We start from the raw sequence: 25836 nt of genomic DNA, 5'->3' as shown, positions 1-25836 counted from the left end.
ACAACCTGAACTTTTCACCAACAATTAATAATGGCTCTTGTATCACGACAATGTACCAGCTCACATGACTGTCTGTGAGGGATTTTTTAGCCAGTAAACAAATAACCGTATTGGAACACTCTCCCTGCTCACCTGATCTGGCCCCCAATGACTTCTTTCTTTACCCAAAGATAAAGGAAATATTGAAAGGAAGATGTTGTGATGACAGTCAGGACATCAAGGGTAATACCAAGACAGCTCTGATGTCCATTCCAGAAAAAGAGTTTCAAAATTGCTTTGAAGGGTGGACTAGGTGCTGGCATCAGAGCATAGCTTCCCAAGGCGAGAACTTTGAAGGTGACTGTAGTGATATTCAGCAATGAGGTATGTAGCGCTTTTTCTAGGATGAGTTTGTGAACTTAATTGTCAGACCTCGTATACACTATATTTTGTCATATATAATGCACCCTTTTTTGCCTAAATTTGTGAGGGGAAAATAAGGATGCTCATTATATATGGGTAGTACTAATTCCTTATCTATGTAAATGTTTTTAATTCTTTTATTTATATTTATGAGTTAAGAGGGTAACTCTAGAAATCAATAATGATATCCTTATGCAAAATAATACCTGGAATATAATAATTGGTTTTATTGAACTTACGATGAACTTGCAACAACAAAGAGTTCTTGGCCTTCTATGAAGCATAAATATTGTAAATTTGTTACCGGTATACAAAATTTCTTGTACTTTGTGTCTGTTCCTGTATTTTGTAATTATTTGTCACATAAAATTTCTTGTACTGTAATATGTTAAAAAACAAATGCTACAAATCCTTTATAATACAAAAAACAAGTACCTAAATGTAAACAAATAAAAATTTGAATTGAAAAATTACAAAGAAAGATTTTTTCCCTGAAAGTTTGGGCCCAAAATGTGGGTGCACATTATACACGGGAACGCATTACATATGGCAAAATACGTAACATATAATATGTAAGTCTAAGTGTACAACATGTTGATTTGATCCACTTATGTATCACAAAATGATTCGCTAACACCTGCATCACATCATGTATTTATCATTTATTTTTTGTGGTGAGAACAGTTAAGACCTACTTTCTTAGAGATATGGCTATTTTCCGCTTTTCCGCGAGGGACCTAAGTTAATAAACACACCCATCTCCTCCAGTGAGTCCCATTATAATTGAGTTCCCCAACCCCATCAAAGCCACCTCCACCAAAAGACACACTTAATTAAGACAAGTGGTCGCAGATACCTCAGGTGAGACAAGAGCTAGAACCTAAGAAAGATATAGCCAGCACCAAATGAAGGACACAGATAAGGACACAGTTCACTGGTTTATTCAGATTTGACAAGCCAATTATGCCCTATGGCCCTGGGGTGGGGGGGAATCGTGCAAGAATCTCTCTCATCAAGTCCCAGCCTTCCCTAAGGAGGAAGCAGATCAAATATACAACAGAGGGGATTTTCCCTTGTAATACAGACCCAGATATAAATAGGGCAGCACCATTAAGATCCTGATTTACCAGACATCTTGGTCCCCAAACCATCTGGCATGGCAAGGTGCATTTGGGGAGATAGGAGGGGGCCAGTATTCAGAGCTGCGCTGAGGCAGCAAAAGGAGCACACAGCTCTGCCCAGGGAAGTCCCACTTTCCTCTGTAATCTGACTTGAGTTCCTTCACTCTGAACCCACCTGAAAATAGGAATGAGTGAAGGGGTCCCAGCCTGGGATCAGGAGACATCCAGTGCTTAACTATTGGGAAGGGTAGCACCAAAGGGTGTTGGGGCACTGACTAAGGAGGGGAAGGCAAGCGTGGAGGGCATTCATCAGCTCTGAGTTAGAAGTTCATTGCATGGGGGACCAGGGGTGGGGAGTTGAGTGTTGAGTAGGCGTGGAGGGGAGGAAGAGCCAGATGAGTTATTCCTGCAGGGGTTTGGTGGGGGGAGGCTGGACTCTTGGGCCAACGGAGTCCAACTCCCCAGTCCCTGGACTGAAGAAGAAATATTGTTTGACCGTGACGAGCAGACTCTCCCCTGGCTCCACAATCACACGAGATGATAAATATGGTGGCTTCAAAGCCTCAGCACCAAATGTGCCCCGTCTGGGGCTCCCTCATTGTCCCTCCCACCCCAGAGACTCTCAGCTTTTAAAGCATACAGGGCCCAGTTCAAACCCAAACTTCTGGTTCGTCTGGCCAAAGTCAGTGGCTGCCACGTCCCACAGGGGCAGAAACCCCACTCGGGAAGAGCTGAACTCCAAGAGGGTCTTCGTCTGTCCCTTCCGGAGCTGAGCATGGGAAGACACAGATGGTGAGTTAGGGGGAGGGCAGCCTCCCCTCCCCGCTCTGCTCAGCCCCTGGCCCTCTCCCTTACCCGGCAGCCATCGTAGGGGACAGTGATGGTGGCTGCTGCTGTCTGGTTGAAGGACAGCTCCTCCCCATTAGCTCCAAGGAAGCGAAGGGAGCGGCCATAGTTGCCCCCAGCTTCATCCAGCCAGGCGGCTGAGTTCTGGCAGGAGTAGGTGAAGCTCTGGTGAGCGGTGGCACTCAGCAACTTCAGGAAGGTCAGCTGTACCACGTTCACGGGGGACCCATCAGCGTCCACGTAGGAGAACTGGGGGTGGGACAAAGCGGGAGGTGAGGGTGCCCATTCACCCAGCCATCCCACCAGCCATGGTTCTCTTGTGAGCCCTTAGGCATGTGTGGCTACTGAACACTTAAAATGTGGCCGATGGGACTGAGAAACGTTTTTAAAATTTTGTTTGATTTTAACTTTTTATTTATTTAATTTAAATTTTTCACTTTAAATCATAACTCATAATTTAGCCCCCATCCAGTTATCAGAAAACTTAGGTTTGGAACAAAGTGAGTTTGTGAATCTACTCTTCCAACTGCAGGTTTTATGAAATCTAAGTACGTATCAAGTATTGCCAATGAAATTTAGCATCCAGATTACGATGTCCTATAAATGCAAAATTTATACCAGACTCTGAAAAAAGTAAAATGCCTTCATAATCTGTATACTGATATGCCAATATTTTGGATATGTTGGGTTAAATAAAACATATTATTAACATATCACTGACTTGAGATAACACACTTGGTAACACATCCTTTTGGCTTCCTTCCCTTCTTTGTCTCATTTCTACATCCCTCGACTGATGTTTTCTGGAATCACCTCCCAGATAAACTACTTGCAATTGGATCTTTGTCTCAGGGTCTGTTTGGGGGGGATCCAAACCATGATATTCCCTAATATTATATTATAGTTTTATTTGTTTCTTTGGTCTATTTATTTCCTTGGTTATATTCCCAGTAGAATATCAACTTCATGAAGTCAGGGACTGTGTTTAATTTGCTGTTATATTCCCAGTGCTTAGCATATACTTATATGTTACATAAATGAGTCCCAAAATCCAAGATTCCCTGCCCCTTAAACCTGCTCTTCGTTTCACTTACATATCAGAATCTCACCAGACACGAGTCCCCCAGGCCAGCAACCTGACTATCATCCCCGTCTCCCCCCTCCCTTTTATCTCATCAATTATTAGGTCCTATTGATTTGCCCTCTTTGATATTGTTCCGAGTCATGCTCTCCTCTCCATCCCCATAGCACCAGCTCCAGCCTGAACATCCTCACTCTCATAGATCAACACATTTGTCTCTTCCTTATCTCCCAGCCTCCAGTCTCACCACCATCACCCCGGCCCCAGAGGCATTTTTCTAACACAGAGATTTGGTCTGAATCCCTCTCTCACTTAAACACAATCCGTGGCCCCCTACTGCCTACGTCTTTCTGGGGAGATGGGCCTAGCTCTCACCAACCTCCCCAGCCTCTGCTCCAACTACAATCTCCCTCTAAAGGAGAGCAAGTGGCTTTTTCTTCTTTAAATTCACCAGATCATCTCTTACCTCTGGGCTTTTGCACACGCTGTTCCCTCTGCCTGAAACACTTTTCCTTGTCCTCCCAAACATGCTAACCCATCTCATTCTTTAGGCCTCAGCTGAGGTATGACTTCTAGCAGGAAACCTTCAGGTCCTTCTAGCGCTGCCTTTGGATTTCCACCAGGCCCTGTGATTCCCCCATCACACATCAATGCTGCCCCAGTTACTCCCCCTTCCTTAACCTGCAATCACCAGGAAGGCAGAGGCAAGTCTGTCCTGTTCCCCTCATCCCTCAGAGCCCCTCTCCCAACTCCCCATAACTTATGCTTCCCGTAACTTTTCATACTACCTGCCACCTCAGCCTTTGGTAACTCACCTTCTTCCCTCGACGGAATGTGCTATACCAGCTTCCTGGCGTTTCCTTGGACCAGGAGGCCAGTTTCACCTGGTGGAAGGAGGAAGGGTCAGTAGCAAGTGGCCTGGATGCCCACCACGTCCTCCGCATTTACCTCCCCAGACTGTAAATATCTGGGGCTCTCTGGCTGTTGTCTGGCTAAGGGAGTGGACTTGGCCAGTGCACAGAGCAGGCCCAAGGGGAGGGTGCCCGGCCCTCTGAAGCAGCCCTCAACAGATGACTGACAAGAGTTACGTAAATGCCCCAGCTCCCTCTCTGCCAGGTTGGACAACTTCCAGCTGTCTCGCAGAAGTCCTCAGTGGAACCGAGCCTTGGGTGCCCAATGGTGACATTTTAACACTGGCTGCCTCTGCTGAACCTTCTCATATCTCCCTCCCCCTCCTGGTGCCTCCTGGGATCACCTAAATAAATGACTTGACCTCAAATCCTTGTCTGTGGGTCTGTGTCTGGGGAACCCAAACCTAGAACGTTCCTCACTCCCCTCCCCAGCTTCGCTCTGAGTAGGAGAAAGGGGAGCTGGTGAGAGATGAGGTCTCAGATATCAACAACTGTTGTTCAGAGATCAAGTTCTGCACTCCAGCCCCCATATATGGGGGGCTCTGAGCACCCAGTAAACCAGGGCTCTGATCAATCAAAATAACAATGCATAAGAAGAACATTATTGTTCACTTTTGCAGGCCCTGTGCTGGCTGTGTATTTTATCTGCCCTAGAGGTATTAGCACATAGTCAGTATCTACTCAGCATTCCCTGACTTGTGCATTGGTACCACACCTGCACAACCACCCTAAGGGGTAGATACTTGCTTGAACCCCACTTTACAGATGAAAACATTGATGTGACAGACCCGGATTCCAACCCAGGTGGTCCAGAGCTGGTAGTGCTCGCTCACTGTCCTCCACTGCTAAGCCTGGTTCTTGGTGATAGGCTGTTAGGCTCAGAGCTCCCTGATGGAGAACTCCAGGATTTCTGGGGGAACCAGGTGATCTCACCTCCCAGCCCAAAGCCTGGAGGGCAGTGAGCCCACAGAGCCTATAAGATAGCAGGTCAGGAGGCAGGGTAGCCAGGTACTTAAGGGCTGGGACGCTGGATCCAGACCTTGATGGGTCCTCTCTTCACCTCTGTGCCTCAATTTCCCTATCTGGGGGTTGATGACAGGACTGCCACACTGCGTGATAAGGGCTCAGTAAGTTAATGCATCTAAGTGCTTAAAACAGGCCTGGCTCACGTAAGCACTACTTAAAGGTTCGCCACCATTCCTAATTTCTTTACTTGCTTTTCTTCTCTGTCTTCCTCCTAAAAGGCAAGCTCCACAAAAGCAGAGATTTTTTTTTTTTAATTCCCTGTTGTAACTCCAGCACTTGGCATACAGTAGGTGCTCGATAAATGTTGGAAAGATAAGGTCTTCAACAAAGTCTGGTACTCGTTGTTGGGGGCAGGGGAGGCGAGGACAGCCCTCCCTGGGAGGGGGAGAGGATGGGATGGCGTCCAAAGCCTCCTTCCTCCTCCTCCCAACCCCCTCCTCCCCCCCCCCCCCCCCGGGGCACTCACAGTCTCAGACTTCTTGTCAGGGTAGAGGCAGGTCTCTCCTCCCGCCGTAAAATTGCAGAAAACCTTGAGCGCGTCCCGCGCGCAGCCCTGGTTGGGGTCAATCCAGTATTCCCCTGCCGCAGACCAGGAGCGGGTGGGTGAGCCGGGGCGGGACCGACGGCTCCCAGCCCGCCCAGCGAGGGGTGGGACCTCACCATCCGGCAGGTACGGGTGGTTGCGGTGTAGCTCGCTGCACACGAGGCCCGGGCGCTGGGCGGTGCCGGGAGGGCGCCGCAGCTGCTCCAGCTCGAAGCTCAGAGACGTGAGAGAGGCCAGTACCTCTTCCAGACCGCCCTCCGGGGCCTCCAGCGCCTCCGGGCCCGGGACCCAGCGCCGGCGTCGGCGCAGCCAAGGCAGCTCCGCCCGGGGTCCCTGAGCAGAGGGGGAGATGGAGAACAGAGACCAGGCTCAGAGAGACAGGCAGAGGTGAGAGAGAGACACGGGAGGCAGAAGATAGGGGTGGGGTTGATGAGAAAGGTGCGAGAGAGATACAAGCAGGAACAGGGACAGAGATGGGGGAGACAGACAGAGAGACACACAGGAAGGAGAGGGGCAGGAAAACTCAGAGATGGGGAGAGATAGAAGTAGAAATATCACAAAAGAGAGAGAGAACCACAAGTTCAGGCAGAGAAAGCCCGGGGGGGGGGGGGGGGCAGGCACCAGCAAGCAGGAAAAGAGAGAACAGATAAAATCGTGCAACCAATATTTGAGGCAGGGAAAAGCCAGGAGCGATGGAAGAGGTGGAGAGACAGTCAGGGAGGAAGAGATGGGGTAGGGGAGACAGGGTGCAAACAAAACCCGGTCAGTGCCCCCACAGCTGTCCTTCTAACCCCCACCCCAACACACACACACAGCCCAGACTCCCCTTTGGCTTTCAAGGCACCTCTCTCCGCACTTGCATCCCCTGACACAGGTGGCCGTGGGCCCCACCTGGTTCTGGACACTGGGGGACCGAGTGGGGACAGTCCAACACAGTCCCTGGGGAACTTACCGGGGGACCTGGTGGGCCTGGGGGGCCAGTGTCTCCACGGGGCCCGAGGGATCCCTGTAGGGAGAAGTCACTTGGGGGTGAACTCTGTCTATGGAAGACCCCTTCCTGCCAACACACATATACATGCACACACACACACACAGAGCCCTAGGGAAGGCACATGCAATTTTTAGCACCAAGCATAAAAACACATTTTCTTTCCATGTTTTAACATCTCTGAAATCATCATCTTAACATCTTTGGCAAGTGGTAGTTTACTTGGCAGAATTGTTTTCTTTCAGAGCAGTTTATAAAATAATGGTGCATCCTACAATTGATGGCATCTTAGATTTGATGAAATACAGTGGTAGGTGTTCAATAAATATCTGTTGAATACATGATTGAGTGACTAAATAAACCAATGAATGCAAAGGCATTGAAGGTTCTGGTGTAGTGGAAGGGTGTGGGGGCTGTAATGTGGGAGCCCAAGGGAGCAGGGAATACTCACTGGGGACCCCTTTGAGCCTTTTTCTCCCAGAGGGCCCTGTGGGGTAGAGACAAAGAGGTTTGGAGTCCTGGCTGGCCCGCCACGGTGACCCCCACCCCCACCGCACAGACCCCTCATACTCACTGCTACACCTGGGGGTCCAGGGTGGCCCAGAGAGCCAATGGGACCGCGGGGACCCTGGAGAAAGGACATCAGGTATCATTGGTGGGGTTCAACCCTATGGTCCCCTCAAGACCCCAAACTCCAGACATAGCCTCGAATCTGCAAGTCCCCAGATAGAGCCCCCGTTTTTCCCCAGACCCAACCCCTATCATTCCAGACCCAGGTTTCCCTAACCCTCCCCCCCCCAGTCTCCAAACAAGCCCCATCTCTACCTCCCCACCCACCCTCTCCTTTGAACACATTCTTCCCACTTGGAGCAGGACACACACTCACGGGTTCTCCCATGGGGCCAGGAGGGCCCTGTACGCCGGGCAACCCCCGATCCCCTTTCTCACCGGCTTCCCCAGAGGGGCCAATAAGGCCAATTAATCCAATGTGGCCCTGGAGGACAAAAGAGGCAGGTGGGGGAAGAAAGGGGTGCTGGGAGGTTTTTCTTCTAGAGCCTTGGGGTAATGAGTTTGGGAGCAGAGGACACCCCACTCTCCCAGCCCTCTGGCCAGGGAGGAGATAGGGGTAAATGTGGGAGGGAATTAAAGGATGGAGGGATCCTTACCTTTTCCCCCTTGAGGCCAGCGTCTCCCTTCAGCCCCGGGAGGCCAGAGGGCCCCTGGAAGGAGAGGGCGGGTCAGTCAGTGAGTGTAAACATGAAATCTCAAGGTTCACGTGGGTGATTGGGGGTGGTCAGATGGGAAATTACCCAGATTTCAAAGGGGAATTACCAGACATGTGATTGTGGGGATGGTCAGGAGAGAGGAGGGATGACAAGAGATAATGAAGGGGTTGGCTGGAGGAGGGCCAATCTGAACAGTCAGTGGTCAAGATCAGTATGAGTGATCAGTGTAGACCATCAAGATCGATGGTCAGTTTGGCCTGTCAAGATTGAGGGTCACTGGTTAATGTAGACCATCAAGATGGAGGGTCAGTGTGAGTGGTCAGTATAGACCAAGATGGAGGGGTCAGTGTGGGTGGTCAGTATAGACCAAGATGGAGGATCAGTGTGGGTGGTCAGTATAGACCAAGATGGAGGGTCAGTGTGGGTGGTCAGTATAGACCAAGATGGAGGGTCAGTGTAGGACCAATAAGATGAATGATCAGAATAGACGGTTAGTATACATGGTCAGGGTGGACCACCAGACAGTCCGTGAAGGGTCAGCCTGACCATCAGAATCCATGGTCACTAGATGGCTACTGGGTGCCCAGTGTGGTTCTTAGTGCCAGGACCTCACGGACAAAGAAGTCTCTTACCAAGGGGCCAGGAGGGCCCATCTGTCCAGGAGATCCAAGGAGGCCTGGTTCACCCTGGGATGAAACAGAACATGGAGGGACTGCACCCTGCCAGAGCCCAGTGTGGATGCCCCTACCATCCACCAGGCTCAGCCCCTCCCAACCGTGATGAGAAATTATAAGGTAGAAACGCACGTGGAGGGCCTGACCCCACCCCCAGCCCGCCCCATCCCTGTTCCCACCCCACTCACCACCGGGCCGGGGATCCCTCGAAGACCCTCGGGCCCAACACGCCCTGGGGGCCCTCGAGCCCCCACTGGGCCTGTTCTCCCTGGGGACCCATCAGGGCCTGGCTCTCCCTAAAAAGGACAGTGGCAAGGGAGGGGACAGAGAAAGTCAGGAGGTACCTGCCTCCGGACCCCCAGCCAAGAGCTATCAGGTAGGGGGAGGGAATTGGGGCACCTGTGGTGGTCACAGGCCCCCTCCCCATTCTGATGACCCAACTGTTGGCTGAGGGGTCAGGGCAGGGGGCACTCACCTTGGCACCTTTCTCCCCTTCTCTGCCTTCTCGTCCCACGTGTCCAGAAGGACCCTGAGAAGGTAGTAGAGACAGTCAGAGGGGCTTGGGGGGGTGAGTGGGGGGTCTGTAGGGGTAAGGGGGGACCTGTGGGGGTGAAGTGGGGCCTACAGGGATGAGTGGGGATGAAGGCGAGCCTGTGAAGGTGGGTACGGGTCTGTGGGGGGGGGACCTGTGGGGGTAAGTGGGGGCCTGTGGGGGTGGGTGGGGGCCTGTGGGGGTGAGTGCGGGCCTGTGGGGGTGAGTGGGACAAGGCTGGAGCCAGGACAGCCAGGAGGCAGGTCATCACTCACCCTCTTGCCAGGAGGCCCAGGAGGGCCAGGTTCCCCAGAAGCGCCAGGCGGACCCTGTGGAGTGATGGCAGCACCAGGATAGAATTAGCTAACATTGACTGAGCGTAACTGGTTCCGGATGCCTTTGACCCAAAGACAACCTTCCCAAAACATCAGCTCAGCACCAGCCATCTCCTGCCTCCTCCCTCAAGCTTCTCATGTTCCTGATGAGGCCCCCGAGAGGCAAAGCAGGCACACCTATGGGGGCCTTGAGTACGTCATGAACCCTTCTTCTGGCCCCCAATCCTCCCACTCACCAGCCCCAACCCCCTCTCCCAGCACCACATCCTCTGCTCCCCACTCACCGGTCCCCCAACGTCACCAGGGTCTCCTTTCCCCCCTGGGTAACCATCCAGACCCTGCGGGTGGTGGACAGAGTTGGCAGGGGTCGTGGGGTCACATGAGAATTTGGGGGTGAGGCTTGGAGGATAATGAAAGTTATTTGCTCCAGGAATCTTGCCCAAGTCTATGGGGGGGTAGGGAGATGGGGACAAAATTAGGGAATATGCTGGGCTTGGTGGGGAAAGCAGGGTTTACACCCACCGAAACTCCAGGGTCTCCAGGGGGTCCTAGATCTCCGGGGAGCCCTGTGGGGCCCTGGAACACAGAATGACGAATAATCACATCTTGGAATTATTGAGCATTGACTAATTCATTTCGCAGACAAATGGTGCCCAGGCACAGTTCTGGTTGCTGAGGATACATGGTGAACAAAACACAAAATCTCCACCCTGGTAGAGAGAACATTCTCGTGTTGAATGTGTGCAGGCGCTGAGCTAAGAACGTTCCACGCATCATCTCACTTCATCCTTCCAGCAGCCACCCAGCTCAGGACTCACAGATAAACTGACCCTCAGAGACGGACACAGCAAACGGGATGGTGAAGTCCCACAGACGCTGAAGTTGCCCACTGCCCTCCCACCCCACCCCAAGCCCTGCCGCTGTGGCAGAAAGGTCTCAACCTCCGCCTGACGGCAAATCCTACATCAGCTCCAATCTTGACCTTGGCCTTCCCGACATTGATAGTGATTCCATGTGGAAGCAAGTTTCACCCTCTACAATGACTAATTGATTCATTCATTCATTCAATCAATCATTCATTAGCTCTGTTCTGGGTTGTTCATAGACTCAGCATACTGGAGGACAGGACCCCTGGCTGGAAGTTGGGGAGCAGGTTTGAGCAGACATGAGTGTCCGCCCTCATCTCTGCCTCCACCTCCCCCAGGACTCACCACGTTCCCTTTGGCTCCATCTTCTCCAGGAGGGCCCTTCTTGCCTGGGGGCCCAGCAGCCCCAGATTGGCCTGTGTCCCCCTTTTCACCAATTTCTCCCTTGGGCCCCTTTGCAGAAACAGAGGTCAGAAGTCAGAAGCGCCTGGACTCTCCAGGGGTCAAGGTTAGCATACCTGGACTTAGGGATGGTGGGAGGAGTCTGGGACTTTCCTGGGGTCAGGGGTCAGAGTAGTCTCGCCTGCCCAATGATCAGAAGTCAAAGGGATTTAGGAACTATAGGAGTCAGAGGTCAGGGTGGTCCAGTTGCCTATAGGCCATGAGCAAGGCTGGTCTAGTCCATGTGGCACCCTTGAGTAAGTTAGAAAAAGGCCCCCCTGTGGGCAGCTCATCCCCAGGCCAGGGCTAGTGTTGGTTCTGAGCCGCCATCGACCCCCTCGGTCCCACACTCTTGTGCAGTGTACTACATGGAGAATACACATCAGCCCTGCTACCTTCCAAGGCTCTGTCATCAAGATAACCCGGGAAGCCTGTAGGTTCTGGGCAGTGGGTGACCTAGGACTGCACAGGGGTCAAGGTGGTCTGAGGTAGCCAGGGACCAGGGGTTCCCTGGGATGGGTACAGGGGCACAGGACACAGTCACTCACAGGGATGCCTGGGGTTCCTGGGGGTCCTGTGTCTCCAGTTTCCCCTGGCTCACCCTGCAGGAGGCAAAGTGAGAGTATGAAGAGGTCCCATTCTGGCAGACAGAGAGAGGCTCCCCAGCACAGCCCCCCACAACCAGGACTTGTTGTACCTCCCCCACCCTGTGCAGTTCCCTGCCCTCCCTCTCTCACCTTCTCGCCGACAGCACCTGGCTGACCAACTCCTCCAGGCAGCCCCGGAAGGCCCTGGAGAGACAGTGAGGGATACAGGTGAGACTGTGGGATCCCAACCTCCCCTTCTTGGGAAATGTATGTCCCCATTTCTGAGGCATCCTGGGTGCCCTTCCCAGAGTCCTCACCTCTGATCCACTAGGGCCATGGGGACCCCGAGGACCCGGAGCTCCATGGGGACCCTGTGGAACAGTCAGAATAGCATCCAGTGACCCCATGGTCCTCCAAAAGTCTCCAGCAACCACAAACACCACCCTTGACGCTGGTGACCCACATGATCCTTAAAATAACGCGTCCCTGTGACCCCCCCCCATTGATCCAACAGCCACCCCCACCTTGCCACATCCTTTCCCCTCCCACTTTGCCCCCCATTGTCCATACCATGGACCCCACATCTCCAACTTCTCCCTTTTCTCCAGGAGGGCCTGGCAGTCCCTGTGGAACAAAGAAGCAAGATTGGGGCACAGGGTTGGGGGAACCAGAAGCCATACCCCAAACTCAAACACCTACCTGCAGCCCAGGGGGGCCAATCACCCCCACGAAGCCTCTCACTCCATCATCTCCTTTCTGTCCAAAGAGGCCTGGGGGCCCTCGGCGCCCCTGAGCCCCGTCTGCTCCCTGGGAGAAGGAGAGGGCAGGGCGCAATTAGGGTCCAGGTCAATGGTTGGAACTAGGCTCAGGGTTGGGTTTGGAGTTGGGGGTGCAGGTTAAGGGTCCGAGTTTGGGAATTAAGTCAAGGGTTGATGGGCATTGGGTGACGAATCACGTCCAGCTTGAGGTCAAGGTCATGAGCAGGGTTTAGATGGGACTGAAAGGGAATTTAGGGTTGGGTTTGAGGTTAGGGTCAAGGTCAGATTGAGAGTTTGAGCTTAGGTTTGGAGTCAGCACTGGAGGGCGGGTCAGCATTGGGGTAAAGTGTAGGACTGGGTCAGTGTTCAGTTATGTGGGATTTGAAGATAAAATCTGCGTTGGAATTGACGTTAAGGTCACAGGCAGGGTTGAGATTAGGGCTGAGGGGGTTCAGGGTTGGGGTGGAGGTGGCGATTGAGTCAGATTCTGGGGTGAGGTTATAGTGGGTATCAGCAAGGAGTGGATCAGGGTTGGAATTGAGTCCAAGTGTAGGACACTGTCCCTTCCCATGGGGGACTCAGGGGACAGTCACAAAGCTGGGAGCACCTACCGGGGAGCCTGGGTGTCCCACGGGACCCCGTATCCCTGTTGGTCCAGGTGGGCCCTGAGGAAGAAACAGAGTTAGAAAACCCCTCAAGTTCAAGATTGGGGGGGTGCATGGCACTAGATATGTCAATCACTGCCCCGTGCCCCCATCAGGAAGCGACAGCTGCACACACTTCCCAACCCTGTCTTCCTCGTCACCAACTGCTGGGATCAGACACACACATCTGTCCTAAGCTGGGCCCATCAGGACTTCCCCCTAAAAGGCCCCCCAGCACCCAGGGACCGAGCTGGCTTGCTGATGCTATGAGCTGTGGCTGAAGCCCGAAAGGAAGCTGTGGACACGATGCTTCAGAGCCATGCAGAGTCAAAGCCAGAGAGAACGATGTGCCACCAAGGAGAGGGAGAGGAGAGAGTAAGCGCCTCAGTGGCCTCCCCGGTCTCCTGGGGCCCCAGCGACTCTGTCTGTTGGCCCCTTCATTCCAGGCAGCTTGAATGGCTTCTGTTACTGGCAGGTGTCAAGATGGGCTCAGGAAGGTAAGGCGTTCCAGGGCCTCTCCCACCCACGCCTCTCCCCTCCCTGACGACCACCCCTCACGGGGGCCCCCACTCACCGCATCCCCCTTGTCACCCTTGCTTCCCTTGTGACCAGGAGCCCCTACATCTCCCTGCAAAAGAAATTACATGAGAAAAGAGCCAGGCTCCCCGCAACCCCCCACTTTCCCCAGCCCTTCTCTCTCCAGGAGCTCTCACCTTGTCCCCTTCCTCGCCAGAAGGCCCAATGGCCCCAGGGGGCCCTGGAAGCCCCAGGGGTCCTGGGATCCCATCTTTGCCAGTGGGGCCAGCGGGGCCACGTTCGCCCTGATGGGGGGAGTGGAAGGTGAAATATCAGGGGCCAGGGCAGGAGTGGGGTCCTGGTATGTGGCGGGCTGGGTCCTCAGGATGCCTGAGGAATGGGGTGGGCACAGCACTTACCGGGGACCCCTTCTCTCCTGCAGGGCCAACAGGGCCTTGGCCTCCACTTTGGCCAGGAAGCCCAATGCCTCCTGCTGGGCCCACAGGACCGCGCTCCCCAGGGGAGCCCTGAAAACAGGGGTGAGGGGTCAGGAAAAATAGCAATAGTAGTAGTTCTCATATCTGGAGGATTTTCAAGCCTCAAGTCACTGAGTTTAGGTGATTGATTACCAGGACGTATCCAATCTGTTCCCCACACAGCAGACAGAGACAGCTGTGAACACCTGAGCCAGGGCACGTGCCGCCTCTGCCCACCGCCCTCCGGGGGCTCCCTCCTCACTGAGATACAAAGAGGTCTCCTGGAGCCTACCAGGCCCTACGTGGCTTGCTCCCAACCCGTCCCTGCCCTCACCTCCTCCCACTCTCACCCTTGCTCACTGCCCTCCAGCCACACGGTCTCCTCACTGTTTCCTCTTACACACCAGGCATAGTCCAGCCTCAGGGCCTTTGCACATGCTGTTCCCTCTGCCTGGAATGCTGCTCCCCCAGGCATCCACACGGCTTCTCCCTCCCCTCCTCAGGTGTCAGCTCCAATGTCACCTCCTCAGGAGGCCTTCCCTGACCAGCCTACTTCAACTGCTCTGCCCCTGCTCCCCACTTTCTGCGTCACTTGTTTCAGGGCATCTATCACCACTGATTCCTTGTCTCCTCAACTAGAACGTATCCTCCAGGAGAAAGGTTTTTGCATGTCGATGTCTGGCACACAGGTAAGCATGTGTCAGATGGATCATTTCATCGAGATGTGTAAAAACCTATGAGATGGGCTAGGTTATGGATGAGGCAACTGAGGCTCACAGTGACGTGACAGCCTGGCCAGTGAGTGGCAGAGCTGGATGTGACCCAGGCCTGTTTGACTCCCAAAATAGTGGACTTAACCATGACGATGCCCAGTTTCCCTTCACCCTGCCTCCCACCCAGCAAATGGGGTTGCACTTACATTGGCCCCGATGGGGCCCGGGGGTCCCTTGTCACCCTTCAAACCAGTAGGTCCCTGAAGGAGGAGATGGTTCAGAGTCAAGAGAGCCCCAGGAGTGTCCCCAGGTGCTGTATTCACTCTAGGGGGCTCACAGTTCTCACGCCCTTCTGGGCACTGAGGTTCGGGGTCAGTCTCCTCCATGCCCTTCCAGCTGTCATTTCTTTACTTTCACAGTTGTCCCCACCCAGGATACCACCACCATGTCCCTGCCCTGAGCTCCCCATTTCCTTCTACTTCACAGCCTGGCCAGACACACATAGGAGGGGTTCCAAAGGATACTCACAGGGTCCCCGGGGGCTCCTTGCGGGCCAGGGAAGCCCCTGGGTCCAGGTGGCCCTTCCTTGCCAAGGGGTCCCAGTGGCCCCAGCTCCCCCTGCAGGAGTGCAGAGGAGGAAGGTCAGGCTCCAGAAAAGCAGTGTCTCCCCCAATCTGTGAGTCTGGGCCCCCTCCCACGTGGGGCTGATTCTGAGTCTTCAGGTGGCATGGGGCCACTGAGGGACCTTCAGGGCCATTCCACCGAGATCCCCCCATGGGGCAGAGTCTCACCTTGGCCCCCTCTCTGCCCTCCAGACCTGGAAGACCTTGTTCACCAGGAGGTCCAGGGGGGCCAGGGGGCCCCCTTTCCCCCAGAGGTCCTGCTTCTCCTATCTTTCCCTGCAGAGGAAGAAGACTCATCTTGAACAGAGCTGGTCTGGGGTGGGAGGTCTGAGATCCACTTCCCCCTCTAATATCTCCCCAACTAGTGAAAAACTGAAGGGACTTGTGGGGTCCACTCTGACCTGAGGACCCACGACACCAACTGGTCCAGGTGGGCCTGTCTGACCTTGAAAGCCCTGGGGAGAAAATTTAAAAGGGAGCATCATATGGGGGGAAGAAATGGAGAACTTAATGGGGTCAGAGGTCAAGTGGTCACTCACCAATTCTCCTCTCTGTCCCGGGTGCCCAGATCGTCCCTCTTTCCCCTGGGGGCCCTGGGAGACAAGATGGGAGAGAGTTGAAGAACAAATAAGGAACCTCTCCACGCCCCAGCTCCCCTCCCGCCTGCCCCCCAATCAGGGTGAGCTCTCTTACAGGGGGACCTTTTGGACCAGAGAATCCAGGGGGGCCTTGCAGGCCTGGGAGGCCCTGAAATGGAACAGAAATCATTACTCATCCCTCCTACCTGGCACCCCTGAACCCCACACAATGACAACAAGAACTCACACACATTGAGCACCTTCTGTATGCTAGGCACAGGGCAACACACTACACACACTGTGAGTCGTTTCATTCACCATTGCAGCCCTTGGGATGGAGACTGTAGTTATTCCAGTCTTATAGATGGGGAAACAGGCCCAGAGAGGTTAAGTGACTTGCCCAAGAACACACAGCAGGTAAGTGGTTGAGGTAGGACTTGAACTCATGGCTCTCTAACTTCAGAGCCTGTGCTCTTTCCACTGCATTATGTCTCCCTACCTTCTGGGTTTGACTCCTGCCCAGAAACACATGCGCGCACACACACACACACACACGCACACACACACACACACACACACACACACACACACTTACACTCTCTCTCTCTCTCTCTCACCTTTTCTCCAGGGATCCCAGGGGCCCCATCTTGGCCCACATCGCCCTAGAACAGAGTGAATGAGATTCAGGCCACAGAACAAACTTAACTGGGAGGGCCTGGGGGGGACTTGGTGAGCCTGTGGCTGAAGGCGTGCCTTGGAAAGGGGTCTGATCACCCACCCACCCATACCTTGGGGCCTGGTTGCCCTGTGGCACCTGGTTGCCCCCTCTCTCCACGGGAGCCCTGAATAGGAAAAAAGCAAATATTAGAAGTGAGAGGGTGAGGGAGCCCAGGATTTGAGATCAAGATCTGTGGGTTCCCGCCCTCCGTGAGTCCCCCTCGCGCCCCACCAGGGACACCAACATAACCCACTCATGACCTCCCCACCATCTCTCCTCTCGCAGCCCCTCCTTCTAGCCCTGCATCCCAAGGCCCAGCGGGGTGGGGAGAGCTCTCTCTTTTCTTACTGGTGGTCCCCGCTCTCCTTCCAGACCTGGCTGCCCTGCCTTCCCCTGGAAAATAAATCGAGTGAGGGGAGAAACAGAAGAGAGTTATGGTGCAAACACATGCCACAAACACTCACGCACCCAGTCACACACCTAGAAAGACATCTGCCACCGTTTATTCACAGCCTTTTATACACACTCACATGCACACACACACAACCACACAAAGGTCACACACAACCGGTGACACGTGTGACTGCACCATAGGGCGCACGCATACGAGTGTATTCTCCCACGTGGACACGTCGTTATCACAGCTGCATGCTGTGCGCCCACGTGTGCCTGCCATTGTGCCAGGCACTAGGCGATCGCGGAGCTTGCCATGCAGCATGTCCCTTGCACATGTGTGCACTCAGTGTGAACACATACACGCACAGGTTCATGTGAGGACACAGTCCTGATAAACACAACACTTCCCTACATGCAGGTGTGTAACACAGTGCCCATTACACAGCGACAAGACACCCGCAGCAAGGTAATGTGTGCATGTACACACACTCAGTGTGCACAGAAATGCACTCCTGCGTGTGTCCCATACCCTTCCACACACGTCCATGCCCCTCACAGTCATTATGTCCACAGTCACACCATGTACATGCAGGCGCATGCCCCGTTCACTCAGTCCCAGCTCACAGGCTACAGCACCCAGACCCCATCTAATTTGCACCAAGAGGCACATGGGACACACACACGCACACATATGCACGGCACATGTGCCATCATGACAGCTGGAGTCACCTACATGTGCGCTGCATTGCACATGGGAAGATATATGCACACAGGTGCTTCCAGGAATAGACACAGACACCCAGAGGCCACCCACCGTCGTGCACAGCCACACATGCTGTTCCCCCAGGGAAACCCTTCCCTCTCCGTCCCCCTCAAGTCACGACTCACCCGTTTCCCTTTCTCTCCTAGTGGTCCCTGGGGACCAGTAAGGCCGATAGATCCCTGAGTAGAGAGAATGAGAGAGAAGAAGAGGGGGTGAGGCATGGGTGGTGGGCAAGGCTGGCCCCTCACCCCATTTGACTACCCCATTCTTTCAGACCTTGCCAGACCACCGATTCCAGAAGCTTCTTTGGTCCCTCCAGCCCCAGCGTCCTCCAGGGCAGCGCTCTGCCCTCCTCTCCTCCCACCCTCCCCTTATTCACTCCACTCCAGCCACACTGGCCTCCTCAATGCTATTCAGGGGACACCAATACCCTCCTGCCCCCAAGGCCTTTGCACTGGCTGCTCCCTCTGCCAAAAATGCTCTTCTCTCGGGTCCCCACAGAGCCAGCGACTCCTCGTCATGTAGATCTTATTCAGATGTCACCGGCTGGCTTTCTGTCCCCATCCTGACCACCAAGTCATACTGCATCTAGCCCATCGTCCTACTTTGTTTTGCCACAATATTTGTATTCACCTGCTTACTTATTCAACGTCTGTTTTCCCCACCAGGGACATAGCGCTCTGGTCTTATTCCCCCCTGCCTGGCACATAGTAGGTGCTTCCTCAGTGTTTGCTGACTGGCTTACTCTCATCCCGCCTGTCCCGCCCATCTGGGAGGCAGCCTTTCTCCACCAACACAGGCTCTGAAGTCCCCTCCCACCCCTCACTGTGTTTTCAATCTCATCCACCATTGCACTAGCCGTGTGGCCCTGAACAAATGGCTGAACCCTTCCGAGCATCAGTCTCCTAGTTTGTATCTTGGGGACACCAACCCTCCCGAGGTTTTGGTGAGGCTTAAATAGGATAATGTGCACAAAGTGTCGCACATGGTGCTTGGTACATAGTAAGTGTTCAAGAAATATTAGCTGTCGTTGTTATTGATGATTATTACTATCTGCTACGGACTGAATGTGTCCCCCCTCCAAATTCACATTCTGAAACCCTAACCCCCAGTGTGATGGTATTTGGAGGTGAGGCCTTTGGGAGATAAGTAAATCATGAGAGTGGAGCCCTCACGAATGAGATCATTGCCCTTAAAAAGAGGAGACTAGATCTCTCCCTCTCCCTCTCCCTCTCCCTCTCCCTCTCCCTCTCAGTCTCTCTCCATCTCTCTCTCTCTCTCTCTCTCTCTGTCTCTGTCTCTCTGTCTCTCTCTCTGTCTCTCTCTCTCTGTCTCCCTCTCTCTCTGTGTGTCTCTCTCTCTCTCTCTCTCTCTCTCTCTCTCTCTCTCTCTCTCTCTCTCGCTCCACCTTGTGAAAACACAGAGAGAAGACAGTCATCTACAAACCAGGAAAAGAGCCCTCACCAGAACCCAACCATGCTGCCATTGTTATGTCAGACATTCACCATCAAGAACTGTGAGAAATAAATGTTCGTTGTTTCAGCTACCCGATCTAAGGCATTTATGTTATCGCTGCTCAAACTGACTAAGACACTGACCTAACATATCTTGCGTCCTCTAATGTATTGCTCGATGTCCAAGACACACTGACTGGCCTTGGCTAGGTGGCCTTGCTCTAACTTCCAGAAACTTCTCCCACAGGCTGAGTTCTATTCTTGGGATGGTGCCCTGAGTTTATTCCCAAACCTATTTATTGCTGTCAGTTGTCCTTGCTCATGGAGTCATGTGACTTAATGAAAGTTTACAAAAACTGATGAAATGTAGGAAGAAAAAGAAAAATGTCCGTCAAATCTGAGTTAAATGGGGAAGACACAATATAAAGGAAACTTACTAAAAAATTTTTTTCTGTCAAATTAGGTATTGGCAAGATCACTGCGCCAGATTGAGAGGGCAAAAGTGTGGGACTCTGCAGGGATTCTACACTAAGATTTATTTGCAAGCGTCTTTGTTTCTGCCCACTTTATATAAACAAAAACTATAAATCATCAGTGATGTAATGTGGGTGTAACTTTGGCAGAAAGACATGTCTAATCAGTAGCTGCATCCATCAGAACATTGGTAAACAAGGTACATTTTTATATAAGTACATTTTATTGTACGTTATAACAATTCAAGATATGTAAGATGTGTATTTTTATGATTCTCCCCCTTACTGACCTTGAACCAATTTCGATCACACCAAATCAGAAGGAGCCTACAGTTTTATCATCATAAAAAAATCATTATTATAATCACATTTGATGATGAAATAGATATTACCGGTATTGCCATTGTGCAACCGAAAAAAAATGGGCTCAAGAGACTTGCCTGGGGTCACTTAGCAGGTAAGGGGTGGGTATTTGAGCCCAAGTTTGTCTGTTGCCAAAGCCTGTATCTTACGCTGTTTATCAATGATCCATGAGGTGATAGCTCACCTCCCCAGACCACAGCCCCGATCCCCGGATGTTCATCAGTCTCTGAACACTGCCTTTGCCCTAATCCAGCCCCCTGGCTTCTCACCTTAGGGCCTGGACGTCCTGGGTAACCTGGGAGACCTGGCATCCCAAGCTTGCCCTGCAGAAAGGTGATGGAACAAAAGTCAGAAGCTCAGAAATTGCAACCTGGAGGTCAGAGGGGAAAGGGCATTATGACTGGGGCATTATGGCTGGGGCAGCAGGGTGAGATTCAGTCAAATATGGCTCCTGCCTCCTAGGGGCCTATCCTGGGCAGCGCATTCGATCATTCCAAACCTCAGTGTCCTTGTCTGTAAAATGGGGGTTAAATGCCTGTTGCATGTGGCGGTTATGTAGATAAAAATCAGATAATGCGCATAGAGTTGCTCTGTAACACTGAGCTGGGGAGTTAAAGGAGATGATATGTAGGCTAGCAGCCTGCTGGAGTTGGACATAAAAGGGCAGAGAACAGAAGGCAAAGGGTGGGGGACCCCGTGACCATAGGATGAGAAGCTGCAGGGGGTGACCGAGAGCCATTCACCTTCTCTCCAGCTGAGCCGGGGGGCCCCTCCTTGCCAGCCAGCCCCCCCTGCCCTTTCAGCCCTTCAGGACCATCCTCTCCCCGGGCCCCTGGAGGTCCCGGGTGGCCCTGGAATAGAAAGGAGAGGCCCTGATATCAGTCCCTCTGTCACTCCCACTCCCTCCAGCCCCGTCTCATCCCCAGCTCCCCCCCTCCCTGGCTTCCTCAGGCCCCCCACACCCACCAGACTCCTTATCTTACCCGATCGCCTTTAAGCCCCCCATCACCCTTGAAGCCCGGGAAGCCGTCCTCTCCCTGAATGAAAGAGAACAGAGACCAAAGTTCAGGGTTCCATAGAAGACACAGGCAGAGCCCCATGATGAGGGCTCCCCCCGCTCCCTGCAAGGAATCCCCTCCCTTCTCACCTTCTCGCCTTTTTCCCCCTGAAGGCCCCGGTTGCCAGAGGTACCCTGAAAATAAAAAAGCTCTCAGTTTCCTCCCCTGATTAAGAAGGGCCCCAAACTCAGTTCCCTGTCTCAAAACAGCCAGGACAGTCCCCAGAGGATATTCAACTGGAGTGGGGCAGCCTCAGAGAAAATGATCTTTCCCCTAATGTGCAAGAAGCTGCCTCTCCCTGCTCCTTCTCACTGGCCGCCTCCCAAGGTCATCTGTGTGGGGATGTGCAAGGAAGGCCAAATTTCCAAGAAATTAATTCCCATCTCCCGGGACACTGTGTCCACAGTTCCTTCTGGCAGGAGAAAGATGATGAACGTTCCAGGCACCGGCCTTCCTCTAAAGGCAAAGGAATGTTCCCCATTGTGCTGGCCACAATGTGACTCTGTGTCTGGCAACAAGGCGAGTCTGTGCTTGGCTACAGGGAGATTGCTCAGTGCAAGCCCAGATGCTGCTCATACCAAACTCTGGGCCTGGGTCCCAAGGAAAGCTGTACTTGGCTACAGTGTAACTGAGCTCAGAAACTACAATGAAATTACACTAGGATACCATCTATGTGTTTTGACAATAGCATGACAATTCAATTGACCATAATGTAACTGACCTTGGCAATAATTAGTCTCTGGCTACAATGTAACTAGACTCAGCTCTATAAGTCTTCTATATGAAACTATGCTTGGCTACAATGGAACTGAGTTTAGTCACCTACAATATAGCCGCCTTCCAGGTTATAAGGTAACCGAGCTTGCCTACAATGCAAAAATGTGAAGAGCCAGCTCTTGGCTACCACCAAACTGTTCTTAGACCATAGGCAATGTGTACTTGTACTTGGCTACAATGTAACTGGGCTCAGAGACCATATAGATGTGAATTCTGATGTCCCTTGGTCAACAGTGCACCTCTATTTAGCCACAGTGTGGCTCTCGGCTTGCCCCCACATGGCTGTTCTTGTTGGTTGTACGGCTCTGGGCTGGTGCTTTACAATAACCCTCTGCTTGAGTACAAAGTTCTGGCCTGGGCTTGGATGTGGCATATGTGCTCACAGTGAAATGGGTTCAGCCTCCAATGGGCTGAACTGTTTGCTGCAAGGCGGCGACTACACTGCAATGCTGTCCTTAGGCTGTTCAGGTCCAAGTAACACACATACGTCTATATATTGCTTCTCAGACCCAAACCCTGCTCCCCTACACCTTGCCTGGCAGACGGATTCCTCTTATCACACATGCAGATGTTTCTGATGGAGCTGGTTTGCCGTCGCCAGTGCTGATGAATCGTCCCTACCTGTAGGCCCCAGGTATCACCTACCTTCACACCCCGAGGTCCAGGATAGCCCAAAGGGCCTGCCGACCCTGGTGGACCCTGAGATGAAGATAAGATTAGTGCCATCCTGTTCTTCCCCCTTCCATGTCTTCAGTGCCCTCGGCTCTCTCCTCATTAGCTCCAGACTCCGGCCCTGCCTACCGACCCTCATCCCCAAACCAGCCTCTCTCTTGGTCACTCACCTGGGCCCCTTTCTCTCCTGTGGGGCCCTCATGGCCTGGGTGTCCCTGGGGGAAAAACATTCTAAGTTGTCAGAGACCTACATATACCATCCAAATTCCCAAAGCCTCCCCTTTCTTCTTTCTCCTTCTTCCAGCTCCCAATTCTCACCGGAGGGCCATCAGAACCTGTGAGGCCTGGAATTCCTGGGTTTCCAGGGGGACCCTGAAAGATAATGAGGAGAAGGAGACAGAGGGTCTCAGAGCTGGTACTCCACCAGGAAGAGCCCTACTCAGACTAGCAGCTACAGCAAAGTTACACAACAAGCAGATCCCATGGGCCAGGACATCTACCCCCAGCTCTGCCCAGACTTTCTGTGTGACCCTGGCCAAGCCCGTCCTGTCTCTGAACCCCAGAAATCCTCCACCTCTGGGAGGGTTTACACAAGGAATGTTTAAACAGTGCGAGGGACACGTTGGGGTGGGGGCTCCCCAGCCACACTGCTTTCTTTAGACGTACCTCCCACCCATAGGTCCATCTGAAGAAGGGTGGGCCTTGGCAGGTATGAGGTGACCCCCTATGTCCTGCAAACAGTTAACAGGCCCAGAGGCAGGGACCTTGGCCCAGCTAAGCCAATCAGATTCTCTCCTAAAATTTATCTGATAAAAATTATGATCACATGGATTTGGGTAAAGAAACTATAAAGTGATAAGGAGCTGGGTGACTGAAATAATGACAAAGCAGCACAAAATCATGTAGAAATGAAAACTGGGGTAAGGACAGACTAAGATATGTGCAGAAAGAAGCCTGTCTGCAGGGGAGATGGAAACATGTGCAGAACAAAGCTGACACCATGGAACACCGGAGAAAGGGCTTTCCTGACCCATGAGTCTTGGTAATATTTTCTATGACTGGCTTCTGAGGGTTCCCCTGTATCCTGACAATACCGCTTTCTGTGATCTAGCTTTGATGGCTTTCAATTTCCCCCAAGCTACCCTTCCCTAACAATGACACTTTGTAACTCTGGGCTTGCTTAGGGAATGTTGCAATTTATCATTACCCAGGGCTAACAAAAGGGGCCCTGAGGGACGCTTTTCCTGCTAACAGAGTTGAAACAAGAAGACATTGTGGGGTGGGCAGATAGAACTATCACTCACCTTCTCCCCAGGAATGCCAATGGGTCCCTGGGGGCCAGGGAGACCCTGGGGACATAAAAAGAGAGAGAGAGAGAGAGAGAGCAAAGGAAGACATGAGAAAGGGGTGGTGAATGCTGTGGTTGAGGAGGCTGGGGGTGGTCTACGACCTTGGGTGACCATCACCACCCCACATTATTGGGAAAGATAGCTCAAACCTGAGACCCAGGATTTCCCTGCTGTCCTGGGGGGCCTGGTTCTCCTGGAGGACCCTGGGGAGAGAGCGGGGATTCTGTGAAGCTGGAAGGGGCTAAGGATTTGAGGTGTCAGTGAAGTCGAAATGGGGGGGGGGTCATGGAAGTACTTGCAGACAAGGACATGGATGGTCATGGGGTAGGAGTGTCAGAAGCACGTACCACATTTCCTTTGGCACCTGGAGCACCATCAATTCCAACTGCACCCTGGGGGAGGAGAGGCTGTGAGACCAGGGCAGACACACGCACAGGAGCCTGTGTCTGAGACACTGCGAGGTACAGGTGGAAAGGTGAGTGGGCAGAGAAGAACTCAGGCAACAGGTGTGGACATGCAGAGGAGAACGGCGAGAAGACAGGCAGAGATGTGGAGAGACGTTGACATTCTCACCGGGAATCCCAGGGGCCCAGGGGAGCCTCTAGAGCCTATCAGTCCTCTGGGGCCCTGCAAGGAAGTAGGAACATCATTCCAGCATCACTGCTCGGAGGCCGCATGAGTCCTCACTTCTGTCCCTTGGACCAGGCAAGGGGTTCAGGGGTCCCTGGTACTCACCGGCTCCCCAGCCTGGCCAGTGGGCCCCGGAGGTCCCTTTGCTCCCTGTGGGAAAGCATCATCATTTGGGAAGGGGGGAGTATGACCCTCAGAGAACCACCTTCCCTCATTTGGGCAGCCCTTTCCAGGGGATCCCAGAGTCAGCATGTGGCAGGGTCTAGCTGACCGAGTACATGTGGTTTGATTCAGGTCCCTGACCCTACACCTGGACCTGCCATCCTAAATCTTCCCTCCTAACTCCTGTGCTCAGCCCCAGCTCTCAGTCTGTCTCTCTGAGCCTCACAGGGGCCTCCTGTGCATCCAGGGCAGTCCGTCACCCCTCATCCTGTCTCCCGGATACTCCTCTCTGACTCTCATTCTGGCTTTCCAGCTTCCAAACTATCCCCTAACTCTCTTCCAAACTTACCTTCGCACCATCTTCTCCTGGGGGACCAGGCTGCCCAACGTGGCCAAAGTCACCCTATAGTGAGGAACAGAAGGGAGCTCAGAACGGAAAGGTTGGGTGGAGACCAGTCCCCCCGCCCCCCCAGGAAAGGAGATGGGGCATGAAGGGAGAGGACTCCCACACAGGGCTAGAGACTCTGATAATGGGGGTGGGGGGCGGTCGTGAATACCAGAAAGGCGCGTGGGCGTGGGGAGGGGCCTCACACACTCACCCTGTGGCCCTTCTCACCAGGCAGCCCTGGCAGCCCGTCAAAGCCCCGATCACCCTACACAAAGAGACACCTGCTGAGCCTTGAATCCCTGACCCTGACGGTCCCTCCAAGTCCCAGTCCTGGTCCCATCACCTACCTTAGGTCCCGTGTCCCCTGGGAGGCCCCGAGCCCCATCTGCTCCAGAGCGGCCCTGTGGGGGAGGTGACATCATCAAGATACTGACCACCATTCATGGAGCACCGTCCTCACGCGGAGTCTTGTGCTGGGGGCTTCTTTGTGTATGAATTGAACCTTCCACATATACCTCAAACCCATCCATCATTCTTTTTAGCCATTGCCCTTTCACTAACCCAAGTCACCATCATCACAGAACCCTCATCTTCAGTCTCCACGAACTGCCCTGCTGCACATTTCTCACGGCACCTCAAACTGTCTGGAATCACCTTGGCTGTCATCGGTCCCAATGAGCCAGGCTGCTCTTTTGCACATGCTGCTCCATCTACTTGGAATGCACTTCCTTGCCTGTTGCCTTAG

The 25836-nt window shown here is 53.1% G+C and overlaps 1 protein-coding gene across 5 annotated transcripts in view; it reads right to left on the bottom strand.

Moving 5' to 3' along the window:
* Positions 1–1327: 1327 nt before the first annotated feature.
* Positions 1328–25836, bottom strand: part of COL5A3 (collagen type V alpha 3 chain) — a 74501-nt gene continuing 49992 nt past the window's right edge. For all 5 annotated transcript variants that reach the window (XM_074338206.1, XM_074338205.1, XM_074338208.1 and 2 more), the window contains 51 exons: positions 25439–25492; positions 25303–25356; positions 25053–25106; positions 24647–24691; positions 24485–24538; positions 24259–24303; positions 24061–24114; positions 23867–23911; positions 22881–22934; positions 22733–22777; positions 22536–22589; positions 21203–21247; positions 21039–21092; positions 20799–20906; positions 20325–20378; positions 17891–17944; positions 16955–16999; positions 16677–16730; positions 16506–16550; positions 16004–16057; positions 15850–15903; positions 15712–15765; positions 15479–15586; positions 15216–15305; positions 14894–14947; positions 13918–14025; positions 13696–13803; positions 13557–13610; positions 12950–13003; positions 12280–12387; positions 12151–12204; positions 11898–11951; positions 11731–11784; positions 11542–11595; positions 10898–11005; positions 10209–10262; positions 9971–10024; positions 9627–9680; positions 9295–9348; positions 9008–9115; positions 8778–8831; positions 8086–8139; positions 7806–7913; positions 7494–7547; positions 7371–7406; positions 6884–6937; positions 6048–6264; positions 5854–5966; positions 4266–4334; positions 2379–2618; positions 1328–2292 (listed from right to left, as the gene is read on the bottom strand). In XM_074338206.1, coding sequence (XP_074194307.1) covers positions 2146–2292; positions 2379–2618; positions 4266–4334; positions 5854–5966; positions 6048–6264; positions 6884–6937; positions 7371–7406; positions 7494–7547; positions 7806–7913; positions 8086–8139; positions 8778–8831; positions 9008–9115; positions 9295–9348; positions 9627–9680; positions 9971–10024; positions 10209–10262; positions 10898–11005; positions 11542–11595; positions 11731–11784; positions 11898–11951; positions 12151–12204; positions 12280–12387; positions 12950–13003; positions 13557–13610; positions 13696–13803; positions 13918–14025; positions 14894–14947; positions 15216–15305; positions 15479–15586; positions 15712–15765; positions 15850–15903; positions 16004–16057; positions 16506–16550; positions 16677–16730; positions 16955–16999; positions 17891–17944; positions 20325–20378; positions 20799–20906; positions 21039–21092; positions 21203–21247; positions 22536–22589; positions 22733–22777; positions 22881–22934; positions 23867–23911; positions 24061–24114; positions 24259–24303; positions 24485–24538; positions 24647–24691; positions 25053–25106; positions 25303–25356; positions 25439–25492 — 3657 coding nt within the window. In that variant the 3' untranslated portion in view covers positions 1328–2145. The remainder of the gene's footprint in view (positions 2293–2378; positions 2619–4265; positions 4335–5853; positions 5967–6047; positions 6265–6883; positions 6938–7370; positions 7407–7493; positions 7548–7805; positions 7914–8085; positions 8140–8777; positions 8832–9007; positions 9116–9294; positions 9349–9626; positions 9681–9970; positions 10025–10208; positions 10263–10897; positions 11006–11541; positions 11596–11730; positions 11785–11897; positions 11952–12150; positions 12205–12279; positions 12388–12949; positions 13004–13556; positions 13611–13695; positions 13804–13917; positions 14026–14893; positions 14948–15215; positions 15306–15478; positions 15587–15711; positions 15766–15849; positions 15904–16003; positions 16058–16505; positions 16551–16676; positions 16731–16954; positions 17000–17890; positions 17945–20324; positions 20379–20798; positions 20907–21038; positions 21093–21202; positions 21248–22535; positions 22590–22732; positions 22778–22880; positions 22935–23866; positions 23912–24060; positions 24115–24258; positions 24304–24484; positions 24539–24646; positions 24692–25052; positions 25107–25302; positions 25357–25438; positions 25493–25836) is intronic.

Source organism: Rhinolophus sinicus, linkage group LG07 (genome assembly GCF_036562045.2).
Source record: "Rhinolophus sinicus isolate RSC01 linkage group LG07, ASM3656204v1, whole genome shotgun sequence".
Taxonomy (NCBI): Eukaryota; Metazoa; Chordata; class Mammalia; order Chiroptera; family Rhinolophidae; genus Rhinolophus; species Rhinolophus sinicus.
Note: the sequence above shows the minus strand (reverse complement) of the source record. Positions and strands in the feature narration are given on the sequence as shown.